Genomic DNA, 14,182 nt, shown 5'->3' with positions numbered 1-14,182 from the left:
TTTCCCAGATAAACCAAAACAAGAAGATGATGTTTATGAGAACACTTCAGAGGTAAATGAGAACTTATAAAGTCAGCGGTCTTTTGAAGGTAAATTGAACTCGTGCCATGAGGAAACATTTACCATGAAGGTAGAGCACCAAGAGGAACTTGTCCACAGAGACATCCTTATTATAATGTCAAAGCACTTTGTAAATATCTTTTATTGACTCACATTTTTAGTTGTTGGGTCGGTTTACCTGTGGCTGCTGGCGTGAGTCCAAAAAACAAACTTCTGAACACACTTTTATTTTAGTAAAGTCACTTCTTTTAATTGTCAACATAACGCAGATGTATAAATAAAAGAAAGAAAATTCCCTATCTTTTCACCACGGTGTGCCACGGTCAAGCACCTTTTTCCTGTCAATGGTCTGAGTCCTTTAAATAAAGTTTGGCTGCCTTGGTTCACAGCGCCACCCAGTGGTCAGTCCAATAAAACAAAACCCCCCAAAATGGGTCTAATATTTAAATGTGATATCATAATTTAGTATATAAAGAGAGATGTTTATGTATATACTGTGTATATATTATTTTTTCCAGGTATTCTAAACTTTTAAAAGTCTTCACAAGCAGCTAAAAAGAGAATTAATACTTTGTATATACTATACTACTAATACTTTTTTCTATCTTTAGGTTGAATAAATACTTTTAGAGAAGTTAGACACAATGCAGGGAAACTACACAGTAAGAAAATCATCAGTATGACCTATAGAGTAACAATCAGTGTGCCTTACAGCTGAAATAATGAACTTTTTTATAACAAACAACACAAGCATTTTTTATTTTTATTTTACTGTAGCAATATCATCCATGAAGAGAATTTCTGTTTTCTGTGAACTCTCTTCATTTTTAATTGTTCAGCTACAGAAAGCAGAAAGATGTTTTCATTATTGTGTTCACCTTTGTGTCCAAAAGAAATATTTTAAATAAAATGTTTTATGTTGATCGATTAAAAAACAAAAGTTATTTTAAAATGCATCACAAGTTATAAATGTTTTTTGTCAGGTCTCACAGCAGCTGAATGTCTCCATGTTGTTAAATAAAGTGATTTCATATTGGCCCCTGCACTAATGTGGTTTGTACTGTGCATATGGTACTCTAATAAAGCTGTATACAATAAAAGCTCATATTGCAGAACTAATAGATTTGCCTTTTTTACTGCCATCATGTTAGAAATCCACTTTCTGATACTCACACATCCGTAGTGCTTGTTCAGAAGTGTGAAACATCAACTCTTTTTTCGGTTACACTTGACAGTAAATCAGATAAAATGGAAAAAGCTGTGGTCAGCATCCTTCTGGGAGTCTTTTCAGGTAAGCTATCATAATACAGCACATTTATGAAGATTTTCCATCAGCTTATTCAAGGACATGTAGTAAGATTTTGTCACAGTTTTTGGAAATAGAAATGGTATTGATCGATATATTGATTGAATACCATCATGTAGATCCCATAGCTGAAAAAAAAATGCTTGTTTTCAAGTTCAAACTCAGCACAGCCTGGCTAAAAACAAGACTTAAGACCATTTAACTTTCATTTACTTCTCTGATGTTGAGTATATCCAAGGACACAGCCAGAGAGCATTTACCTTCACGTCTGTCGAGGAAATTATCAAGACTGGACTCAACACAAAAAGACTCCTTAGACTCAGATGGCTTGTGTTGATGAAAGTTTATACATCAGATACATACTGCAGGAGACATGGTTCAGTGTGCTGCTCAAACATACTGCCAGGCTCTTCTAAAGGCTCTGCTGCATATACACTCAACAAAAATATAAACGCAACACTTTTGTTTTTGCTCCCATTTGTCATGAGATGGACTCAAAGATCTAAAATTCATTCCAGATACACAATATTACCATTTCTCTCAAACATTGTTCATAAATCTGTCTAAATGTGTGATAGTGAGCACTTTTGCTTTGCTGAGACAATCCATCCCACCTCACAGGTGTGCCACATCAAGATGCTCATCAGACACCATGATTAGTGCACAGGTGTACCTTATACTGCCCACAATAAAAGGCCACTCTGAAATGTGCAGTTTTGTCTCACAGCAAAATGCCACAGATGGCGCAAGCATTGAGGGAGCGTGCAATTGGCATGCTGACAGCAGGAATGTCAACCAGATCTGTTGCTCGGGCATTGAATGTTCATTTCTCCACCATAAGCCGTCTCCAAAGGCGTTTCAGAGAATATGGCAGTACATCCAACCGGCCTCACAACCGCAGACCACGTGTAACCACACCAGCCCAGGACCTCCACATCCAGCAGGTTCACCTCCAAGATCGTCTGAGACCAGCTACTCAGACAGCTGCTGAAACAATTGGTTTGCATAACCAAAGAATTTCTGCACAAACTGTCAGAAACCGTCTCAGGGAAGCTCAACTGCATGCTCGTCGTCCTCATCGGGGTCTTAACCTGACTCCAGATCGTCGCCGTAACAGACTTGAGTGGGCAAATGCTCACATTCGATGGCGTCTGGCACGTTGGAGAGGTGTTCTCTTCACGGATGAATCTCGGTTTACATTGTTCAGGGCAGATGGCAGACAGCGTGTGTGGCGTCGTGTGGGTGAGCGCTTTGCTGATGTCAATGTTGTGGATCGAGTGGCCCATGGTGGTGGTGGGGTTATGGTATGGGCAGGCATCTGTTATGGACGAAGAACACAGGTGCATTTTATTGATGGCATTTTGAATGCACAGAGATACCGTGATGAGATCCTGAGGCCCATTGTTGTGCCATACATCCATGAACATCACCTCATGTTTCAGCAAGATAATGCACGGCCCCATGTTGCAAGGATCTGTACACAATTCTTGGAAGCTGAAAATGTCCCAGTTCTTGCATGGCCAGCATACTCACCGGACATGTCACCCATTGAGCATGTTTGGGATGTGCTTGACCGGCGTATACGACAGCGCGTACCAGTTCCCACTAATATCCAGCAACTTCGCACAGCCATTGAAGAGGAGTGGACCAACATTCCACAGGCCACAATTGACAATCTGATAAACTCTATGCGAAGAAGATGTGTTGCACTGCATGAGGCAAATGGTGGTCACACCAGATACTGACTGGTTCTGAGTCCCCAGACCCTCAATAAAGCAAAAACTGCACATTTCAGGGTGGCCTTTTATTGTGGACAGTCTAAGGTACACCTATGCACTAATCATGGTGTCTGATGAGCATCTTGATGTGGCACACCTGTGAGGTGGGATGGATTGTCTCAGCAAAGCAAAAGTGCTCACTATCACACATTTAGACAGATTTATGAACAATGTTTGAGAGAAATGGTAATATTGTGTATCTGGAATGAATTTTAGATCTTTGAGTCCATCTCATGACAAATGGGAGCAAAAACAAAAGTGTTGCGTTTATATTTTTGTTGAGTATATTTAAGATGTTGAGGAGCTTGGAGCGAACAACAAGTTTTCCCCAACATCCTTGCAGATATCATGAAGAACTGTTGAGACTCTAAACTGTCCTTGGTTTCTAGTTAAAGAAGAACCACATCAGCTCCGACTGACATCAGAAACAGTGAATTAATATTACACTTTTTGTTTTTTACAGAAAATCTATAATATTATGAAAAGATACTTTAAGCATTTATATCACAGGCTTTCTGAAAGTGTTTGACAGCAGTTCTTTTTGTATTTACCTTCATGGATATTTCCACGTTTGGGTTTTGAAAGAGAAAGCATCAAACAAAAACAGCATTACATTAGAACAAAAGACCTCAAACCAGCCTTGTGTTAATGATGAATTCAAGTTTGATTTTAAACTCTACAAAAACAGAGAGGCCTTTTATAGTTTGAAACTGTATCAAGTGCTGTGGAATAATGGTTATATCAATCCCCTTAAAGTCATTTTCTGAATGTTTCTGGTTTAACTCATGCCATGAACAGTGAACTTCTTCAAATGTTTATGATTGACAAAAATGCAGGATAGACTTCTTTCAATAAAAATACATCAAAAGTAATGACAAGAACTACAAGGCTTTAAAAAAGAGTGAAGTTGTCCTCAAGTTTCACATTATTAAAGATCCTCTAAGATGTGTTTCTGTGTCTTCCAGGTTTAACTCATGGAGTTGGTTTGTTGCCAGATGGTCCTCTGAATAGTACTGTTGGAGGGACAGTGATGTTCACCACAGTGAATCTACCAGAGGGTCCATTTTTAAAAGTTACCTGGATGTTTGGGGGCACAGTTATATTAGCTTCGACTACTGTAAACAAAACTTCTCCAGGTTATGAGGGAAGAATCACCTACTTCCCCTCTACTGTATCTCTGGAGCTCAGGAGTCTGTCTCTCAGTGACAGTGGAGAATACACAGTCAGGATTACAGGGAACCCTAATGACTTTGATGGTGCAACCACACTGGGTGTTTATGGTAAGACAATGTTTCAATTGATATATCTGTCAGATTGCTGAATAGAGATTATGCACAGCAGGAGAGTAATAAATGTGTGTTTAGGTATAAAGTGTTTTCATGTTAGATCTTTGACATAGATTCAACACATATCAGCTCAAGCACAATCAGAATATGTTGTAAATGATTCTGTACATGTGTGTACTTCATACGAGGACAAAATAAGTGGAAACATTTGTATTTAAAGAATCTTGTGGCGCTCACATGATGATGTAATTGCTTCACCTTCAGTGATAAAATTAAGATTCAGGAACTTTTTGATCAAAACCTGATCAACTATATACTCATACTCACCTGTGCGCCGACGTGAGTGGCCGCACATTCAGTAGCTCCGTCCCTGTCGTACTTGTCTGATATGTTATTCGTTTGTTGTGGCTCTGTGCCAACTTCTACGTTTATAGTTTATATAGTTTTTATAGTACTATACTATATAGTTTTTATAGTACACCTTCAGTGTATAACTTTATGTATCCTATGGATACTTTTTCGTGTTTTCGTGGAAAGAGCAGCGGAAAACTTTCCTATTCACGGGAAACGCTGCTCTCGCTCCGGTCAGCGGGACAAGCCGGCATCGTTCACCCGATACCAGAGGAGCTGAGGCGGCGGTATAGAGGCTGTAGAGCGGGGGCCCTGGTAAGGGCTAAGCTCGCGGCTAAGCGATGGAGGTACAAGCCCTCGGTTCCGGTGATAGTTATGGGGAACGTAAACTGTCTAACCAACAAGACAGACGAGCTGGCTGCGCTTGTGAGGAACAATCGGACATTTAGAGAGTGCAGTTTAATGTGCCTCACAGAAACCTGGCTGACTCAAAACACCCCAGACGCTAACGTGGATCTACCGGGCTTTACTACAGTGAGAGCGGACAGAGACACGAAACGCAGCGGCAAACGGAAAGGAGGAGGACTCGCGCTGTTTATTAACAACAGATGGTGCCACCATGGACATGTTACTGTGAAGGAGGCAACGTGCAGCAGAGACATCGAGCTGCTGGCGGTAAGTCTCCGTCCTTACTACATGCCGAGGGAATTCTCTCACGCGATCGTGCTCTGCGTCTACGTTCCTCCCCGGGCACACGCCGAAACTGCGTGTGACGTCATCCACGCGACCACCTCAAGATTACAAACGCTGCACCCGGATGCTTTCATCGCCATCTCAGGGGACTTTAACCATGTTACTCTGAACTCCACACTACCGGACTTTCACCAGTTTGTAAGCTGTCCCACCAGGAAGAACAGGACAATAGACCTCCTGTATGCAAACGTGAAGGACGCCTACACTGCCACCCCGTTACCACCTCTGGGTAAGTCAGACCACAACCTGGTCCTACTCAAGCCACAGTACAAAACTATGATCCAGAGACAACCGATAACCACACGCACCTTCAGAAAGTGGTCTCCCGAGGCAGAGGAGGCCCTCAGAGACTGTTTTGAGACCACTGACTGGAGTGCCCTACAAGAGACCCATGGTGATGACATTGAGGGCGTCACACACTGCACAACTGACTACATGAACTTCTGCATGGACGTTGTGGTTCCCACTAAAACTGTGCGCTGCTTCCCGAATAACAAGCCCTGGATCACCAGTGATGTCAAGGAGATCCTTAACAGGAAGAAAAGGGCATTCAAGGAGGGAGACCAGGCAGAGCTGAAGCGGGTGCAGGGGGAACTCAAGGTCAGACTCCGAGAGGCAAAGGAGGATTACAGAAGGAAGGTAGAACAGAAGCTTCAGCAGAATAACATGAGAGAGGTCTGGGAGGGCATGAAGACCATCACAGGCTGCAGGAAGAAAAACAACAACGAAGAAGACGGGGACCCTGAGAGAGCAAACCAGCTCAACTTGTTTTTTAACAGGTTCGACAGCCCCGTCGCTGCAGCCAGTGCCTGTCCCCCCAGCACCCCTCTACACACCCCCTCCCCCCCTCCACACACCCCCTCCCCCCCTCTCACTCCTCCCCCCCCCAGCACCCCTCCTCCCCCCCCCAGCACCCCTCTACACACCTCCCCCCCCCCTCTCACTCCCCCCAACACCTCCACCAGAACAGATACAACCTCCAGTGACAATCCATCCCCCCTCCCCCCCACCATCACCAGAGACCAGGTGAGCAAGGAGCTGAAGAGACTCCGCCCCAGGAAGGCAGCAGGCCCAGACAAGGTGTGTCCCAGGATGCTAAAGGCCTGCTCTGCTGAGCTGGGGGAGCCACTTCAGCACATCTTCAACATGAGCCTGCGGCTCGGGAAGGTTCCTGTGCTCTGGAAGACCTCGTGCCTCACCCCTGTCCCCAAGAAGAAGAACCCCAGTGAACCAGGCGACTTCAGACCAATCGCTCTGACATCCCACGTTATGAAGACCTTCGAACGGCTGCTGCTCCAACACCTCAGACCCCAGGTACAACACGCACAGGATCCCCTGCAGTTTGCATACCAGGCAAAGGTGGGCGTGGACGATGCCATCCTCTATCTTCTACACAGGGCTTACTCTCATCTGGACAAAGGGAGCAGCGTGATGAGAATCATGTTCTTTGATTTCTCAAGCGCTTTCGACACCATCCATCCCCTCCTACTGAGAGACAAGCTGACCGAGATGAGGGTGGACTCGCACCTGGTGAGGTGGATCACGGACTACCTCACAGAGAGACCACAGTACGTCAGACTGAAGGACTGCACATCTGACACTGTGGTCAGCAGCACCGGAGCACCACAGGGGACCGTGCTCTCCCCCGTCCTGTTCACCCTGTACACCTCGGACTTCCAGTATAACTCTGAGCTCTGCCACATGCAGAAATACTCGGACGACACTGCGATAGTTGCTTGTGTCAGGGATGGACAGGAGGAGGAGTACAGGAGCCTGATCGAGGACTTTGTGACGTGGTGCAGTGCCAACCATCTGCAGCTTAACACCTCCAAGACCAAGGAGATGGTGGTGGACTTCCGAAGGAAGAAACCACATCTAGAACCTGTTTCCATCGGCGGGGTCGACGTGGAGGTGGTCAGAACCTACGGGTACCTGGGGCTGCAGCTGGATGACAAGCTGGACTGGTCGCCTAACATGGACACTACCTGCAGGAAGGGACAGAGCCGTCTGTACTTCCTGAGAAGGCTGGGGTCCTTCAACATCTGCAAAAAGCTGCTGCAGATGTTCTACCAGTCTGTGGTGTCCAGCGTCCTCTTCTACGCCGTGGTGTGCTGGGGAGGAAGCAGCAAGAAGAGGGACGCAGCACGCCTGGACAGACTGGTGAGGAGGGCCGGCTCTGTGGTGGGTACAGAGCTGGACTCACTGGTGACAGTGGTAGAGAGGAGGTCTCTGGACAAAATGCTCTCCATCATGGACAACACACACCACCCTCTGCACAGCACCTTCACCGGCCAGAGGAGCATGTTCAGCGAAAGACTGCTGTCACAGTCGTGCTCCACGGACAGACTCAAGAACTCTTTTGTCCCCCTGGCAACAAGGCTGTATAACACTTCACTGTCACGGCAGGGAAGAAGCGCACGGTGATCCCTGGAATCTTTTTTCACTTTTTTCTCACTCCTCACCTGCACTACTGACCTCAGAGTCAGCCCCCAGTTGGACACTGTAATGCATATTGATAGTCACCTTACTGAGCACTGGTCACTTTAAAGATAATCACCCTAATCATGTCTGGTTTCATCCTACTGTTGTGTTATGCTACATCTGTAAGGGTTGACATGATCACCCTAATTAGGTCAAGTTTCACTCTATTGTCTCCAACACTTAATGCTAATCTGCCCATCAATAGTTGGGTACTTAACGATAATTACCCTAAGCACTCCTGGTTTCACCATATTGTCTAGGTCACTTAATGCAAATCACTGCTCCTTTAAGTGGGTGAGCCAATTTACATTCCTGCATTGACTGTTTAACGACTGTACTCACACCTCTGGCATAAGCTCAAACACCTCTGTACATGCACATGTAACTAGTTTCTAGAAGGTCAGCACTTTGTTTCTAAGGCTCTTTAACTGTTTACAGGTCTCTTTTAACCAACACATATTTTTCTCTCCTCACAGGTTATGTACATTATGCCATATTAGTTTTAAGTCTAACTGCTAATGCTAACTGCACAGGTTTAACATATAATTATGTTTATTCTTAGTCACATAGGGGCTGCTAAATCTGTTTGGGGGATTTGTATACAGAGGGGAGGGGGGACAGCGGGTGTGTATTGTAACTAATGTCTTGTGTCCTGCCTGTCTGTATACTGCTACTGAATGCCTTGAATTTCCCTCGGGATCAATAAAGTATCTATCTATCTATCTATCTATCTATCTATATATTAGCTTTCCATGTGTTTGTTCATTCCTTATGCTATAGTTGGTTTTCCCCAGATTGTCAAGCATTGTTTTTTTTTTTTGCTCCCTAAATGTTAAAGACTACAAGTATATCTGCTGCACATTTAGTCATGAAGGTTCATTATGTTTTTGTTTCCCTTTTTAAAAAAGATCTGAATCAGAAAAATGCAACAAAATGTCATAAATCCAACTTTTTCTAATTCAACAAAAGGTTGAAAACAATGTAATGCTGAAGTCAATTAGTACAAACATTGTCTGCTACTTCTTACAGTCTTCATCAGAGGAGGGAACTTGCTTAAATACATGAAGTATTTAATCATCATTCTAATGTAGCAAAGCAAAGATCAGAAATCTCCCTTTCATACATTTCACTTTGTGATGAAAGGACTGGAGTGTTACTCTGTTGTTGAACATGCCACAAACACACACACACACACACACACACACACACACACACACAGGCTGAAATACACACACGCCCAACATCCTATGGACATGCACATGCACCAATTTCAAGATTCAACCTGCTGTGGGACTTGAACCAGCAACCCTCTGGTTCCCTGAGCTCCTGCTGCTCTATGATGAGACACTGACACGCAGAAATATGAACTGATGAACAATTAATCTGAGATCTGGTTGAAAGCCTGAAAAGAAGTCTGTTTGGAACCTTAAATAATTGTTTCTTTTTCTTCTTCAAACTAATGTTTCCAAGATCAATGATAAACTTTCACACACAAATAACTTTATTACATACTTTGTGGGATGAATTCTTCCTGACAACGAAATATAGATCCTCCTGTTGTACAATAGCTGCTTCATTTGAAGGATTTTACTGATGGATGAGTATGAATGTAAATACTAACAGTATGTGACAGACACACTCAGCGGGCAGAGTTAAGGTTCAGTGGTTATATGTAAAACTTTTGTTGAGAGCGTATCAAAGTGAAACTTTGTTTATATTTTTAGGTTCATACTTTCTGGTGGTGTGAAATTGGACTGCTTTGTTTTGAAAATTGGTCCAGATTATTCAGCACCAAAAAAACATGTTTAAAAACCTGTGAGTTTAATCATAAAATATTAAAAAGATATCAACAAAATCTGAGCTTGTATTCACCATAGCTGCATTACATTTTTTTTAAAGTAAAAATATAATCTTTAGGGTCTGACGATCAGATTCCTTTAAGAATATATCCATGCACTGAGAGTCTATAGTGGTTGGTGCGTGCGCCCCATGTACACAGACTATAGTGCTCCAAGCAGGCAGCCTGTGTTTGAATCTGACCTGTGGCTCCTTTCCTGCAAGTCATTCCCCACTCTCTCTCTCTCTCTCTCGCCTCGATTTCCGACTTCACCAACTCTCCTATCTCCAACATAGCAGCATAAAAAGACCCAAAATATTTTAATTTTCTTTTTCACTCACAGAGCCGATCACTGAGGTAACAGCTCATGCCAGCGATACAGACTTGATAGAGTTCAGCTCTGTCCGTCTCTCCTGCTCCTCCTCTGGATCCTCCCTCTCTTTCCTCTGGATGAACGACAGCTCTGAGGTCACAGCCAGTGACAGAGTCCAGCTCACTGATGGAGGCTCCACTCTCACTATAACCAGTGTGAGCCGTTATGACCAGGGACCATACAGCTGTCATGTGTCCAAGCCTGTCAGTACTGGTGTCAGTAATGAAGTTCACCTCACCATCAGCTGTGAGTTTCTTACCTACATACTCAGACCATTTTCTGACTACATTAAGATGAGTCAAGCTGCATGACTCTGCACTATCTTTAATGTTCCAATAACATTATGATGATTCGTTTGCTGTTGTTGTTCCCTGATATTCAGATGGCCCAGAAAATGTCATTTTGTCACCTTCACAAGAATACTTTGAGAAAGGATCAAACGTTGTGCTGTCCTGCCATGCTGACTCCAGACCTGAAGCTCAGTTTGACTGGTTTCTAAATGGAAATCAGCAGAATTATACTGGACCTGAGTTCAGACTGACCAACATTCAGGAGAGTCAGAGTGGAAATTACAGCTGCCGGGCTTTTAATGCCAAAACTCTAACATATGAAACATCTCTGCAGTCACCTGTGACTGTACTGGGTGAGTTTTCATAAAATGTTGATTAAGTTTTGTAAACCCTTTTAAAAAGAATTAACTTTACATTTGTGGAACAAAAACAAACACGTTTGTTGGGTTTATAAAAAAAATGGACAAGATGACTGCTCCCCAAATGTTCCATCAAAACCTTTAGTGCTTCCCCTACTGACTGGCTGCTCTATAGCTGAAAAAGACTTCCTCAGTGGAAACAGATTGGGCATCAGTCAGAGTATACGCAGACAGGGGTAAGACCGACATGGACCGACAACTATCAGATGACACTGATCTGCCACAAAATCTGAACCTCCAAAAATCTGAACCTCGAAATCCAAATCAGACACACTTCTCTGTCACCCATTTTGCAGTTGTATATCCTGGGTGCAACTTTTTACCATAGAAATGTATGTGGATCAGATCAATACAGATAGGCAAATCGGATCTGGCAACTTGCAATTTATGCGAACAGACTGTCAGTTTAGTTTAGTTTAGTTTATTAGTTTATTTGTCAGGGACAATGTACAAAATACATTAATCTTTCAGTTAGAACGGATTCTGATGGGATTTGGGATAGATACACAGATAACTCATAACACATTTGAACTTAGAGTAAACCAAGATAACAGATTATAAAATAAAACAGGAAACACTAAAGATTCAACTAGGAAACACACAAGGGAAACAAGCAACAAAAGGGAAGAATGAGAACTAAAATTCTGCAAGTAACAAAATGCTGAACCAGATCACATAATGACACACGGTCTTTCGTGAACCAATAACTACAGAAACTTGTTTTTGTCCAACAGAGAGAATATCAAATGCTTCTATCACATCATCAACAAAGGAGGCAATAGAGGGGAAGTCTGTCAACTTAACCTGTGACGCTGCTGGCTCCGTGTTTACCAGAAAGTGGATGAAGGATGGATCTGATCTGACTCAAGCTGACTTTATACTTCATGATAACAACAGAGTGCTGTCTTTTCAACGTCTGAATAAAACAGACGCAGGAGAATATTCCTGTAAAATCAGCAACCCCATCAACACCATGGAAGCTAAATACCACTTGGTTGTGAACTGTAGGTAACAAACGACTGTGCTCATTAACTGTTCAAATGATGTTTTACTTTTCATCAGACTTCATCTGCAAATATCAGTGAGACATGTTTGTCTGCCACATTTAGAAAGGTGTACTTATCCTATTTGTTTTTGTCAGTATTTTTGTTCTCACATGCACCCAGCAAATAATTGGGATTAAAATATTTTAGCGTATACTCCTCACTCACATGGCAAAGAGTTGTTCTTACTTTTTGTGATATTTTGAATCAAAAGACACAAGGCACATGTATTATTTGTACTATTTCACTATAAAACAAGCTGCAAGCCTCACCTTATTCATTTCATGTTCCAATAACATTGTGATTATTCTTCTGCTGTGGTTTTCTCTGATATTCAGATGGACCAGTAAATGTTCAAATCGAAGGTCCAAGTGAGATACATCTTCATCAAACCTTCTTATTGAACTGCTCTGCTGAGTCCACACCATCTGCGAGCTACACCTGGATACTGGATGGCCCAGAGATGTGGAACACAAACTACTTTGAAAAGGTTGCTGAACCTGCTGACAGTGGAAACTACATTTGTTTCACAGAGAATAGTCTAACTGGAAAAGCATCCTATGCAGTTCATGGACTGACTGTAACAGGTGAAGAGCTGTATTTTGTTGGCAGCAGTAAAATCCATGTAAAGCTTTGCTTCCTTAACAAAAGAAGGCAGCAATTGTGTACAACAGTGTAATGGCCCTCCTGATATTCATGTTTAGAAGAACTGGGTTCAGTCCATATTAGAGTATATTTAAAAAATATATATGTTTATAATACATTTAATTTGTGTGTTAATAATTATGTGAGAATGTATTCATATTTTGTACATGTCATGACAATCACACTGTGTTTAAAAGAACATGTTTTATTTTGTAGCCATGAGGCTGATAGTGGTGAGAGTAGGAAATGAGTGTGGGAAAGGACGGAGCAACATGGGAACAGCTGTGTTTTAAAGAACATGTTTTCTATTTGTTCATGTGTCTCAGAGAAACCAGGTCTTCTGTCAGCTGGTGCCATTGCTGGTATAATAATTGCGTGTTTGATTGTTGCCTCTGCTGCTGCTGCTGGAGGATACATGTTTTATAAAAAGAAGTGAGTATAAGAATTTAACATCATAACAACTGAATGTTTTCTGGCAGACTAGCCCTTATTATTGATTAAACATAATGAGGTCAGTAACAGTATTTTTAAATAGACACATGTTAATTCAGATGATCAGAAGCATCTGGAAATATTTCACGGGTTTCTCTTATTAATATTCATTTCAGAGCCAACAACAAACCTCAGCAAAAGCAGACAGGTAAACACTCATCTGATTCAAATGCATCCTTTACTTAAATATATACTTAAACTCTATTACATGTAATTCACCATAACGGCTCTTTGTTTCCCAGATAAACCAAAACAAGAAGATCATGTTTATGAGAACACTTCAGAGGTATATGAGAACTTATAAAGTCAGCGGTCTTTTGAAGGTCAATTGAACTCGTGCCATGAGGAAACATTTACCATGAAGGTAGAGCACCAAGAGGAACTTGTCCACAGAGACATCCTTATTATAATGTCAAAGCACTTTGTAAATATCTTTTATTGACTCTCATTTTTAGTTGTTGGGTCGGTTTACCTGTGGCTGCTGGCGTGAGTCCAAAAAACACAAATTTATTTTAGTAAAGTCACTTCTTTTAATTGTCAACATAACGCAGATGTATAAATAAAAGAAAGAAAATTCCCTATCTTTTCACCACGGTGTGCCACGGTCAAAAAACTTTTTCCTGTCAATGGTCTGAGTCCTTTAAATAAAGTTTGACTGCCTGGGTTCACAGCGCCATCCAGTGGTCAGTCCAATAAAACAAAACACCCCAAAATGGGTCTAACATCATTTTTAAATGTGATATAATTTAGTATATAAAGAGAGATGTTTGTGTACATACTGTGTACATATTATTTTTTCCAGGTATTTTAAACTTTTAAAAGTCTTCACAAGCAGCTAAAAAGAAAATTAATATACTACTAATACGTTTTTTCTTTCTTTAGGTTGAATAAATACTTTTGAGAAGTTAGACACAATGCAGGGAAACTACACAGTAAGAAAATCATCAGTATGACCTATAGAGTAACAATCAGTGTGCCTTACGGCTGAAATAATGAACTTTTTTTATATAACAAACAACACAAGCATTTTTATTTTTATTTTACTGTAGCAATATCATCCATGAAGAG

At 41.9% G+C, this 14,182-nt stretch overlaps 1 protein-coding gene across 1 annotated transcript; it reads left to right on the top strand.

Annotated features, from left to right (window-relative positions):
* Positions 1–1,308: 1,308 nt before the first annotated feature.
* On the top strand, positions 1,309–13,418 carry LOC306824014 (cell adhesion molecule CEACAM6-like; the record flags this gene model as incomplete). Its single annotated transcript, XM_079343971.1, has 9 exons — positions 1,309–1,351; positions 4,110–4,424; positions 10,196–10,471; positions 10,608–10,868; positions 11,669–11,938; positions 12,316–12,564; positions 12,949–13,054; positions 13,231–13,262; positions 13,357–13,418. 9 exons carry the CDS (start codon positions 1,309–1,311, stop codon positions 13,416–13,418), a joined length of 1,614 nt encoding a protein of 537 aa, XP_079200097.1.
* Positions 13,419–14,182: the final 764 nt, after the last annotated feature.

This window comes from Symphodus melops, assembly GCF_947650265.1.
Source record: "Symphodus melops genome assembly, chromosome: 5".
Lineage (NCBI taxonomy): Eukaryota > Metazoa > Chordata > Actinopteri > Labriformes > Labridae > Symphodus > Symphodus melops.
This window is presented reverse-complemented; position numbering and strand designations above follow the sequence as displayed.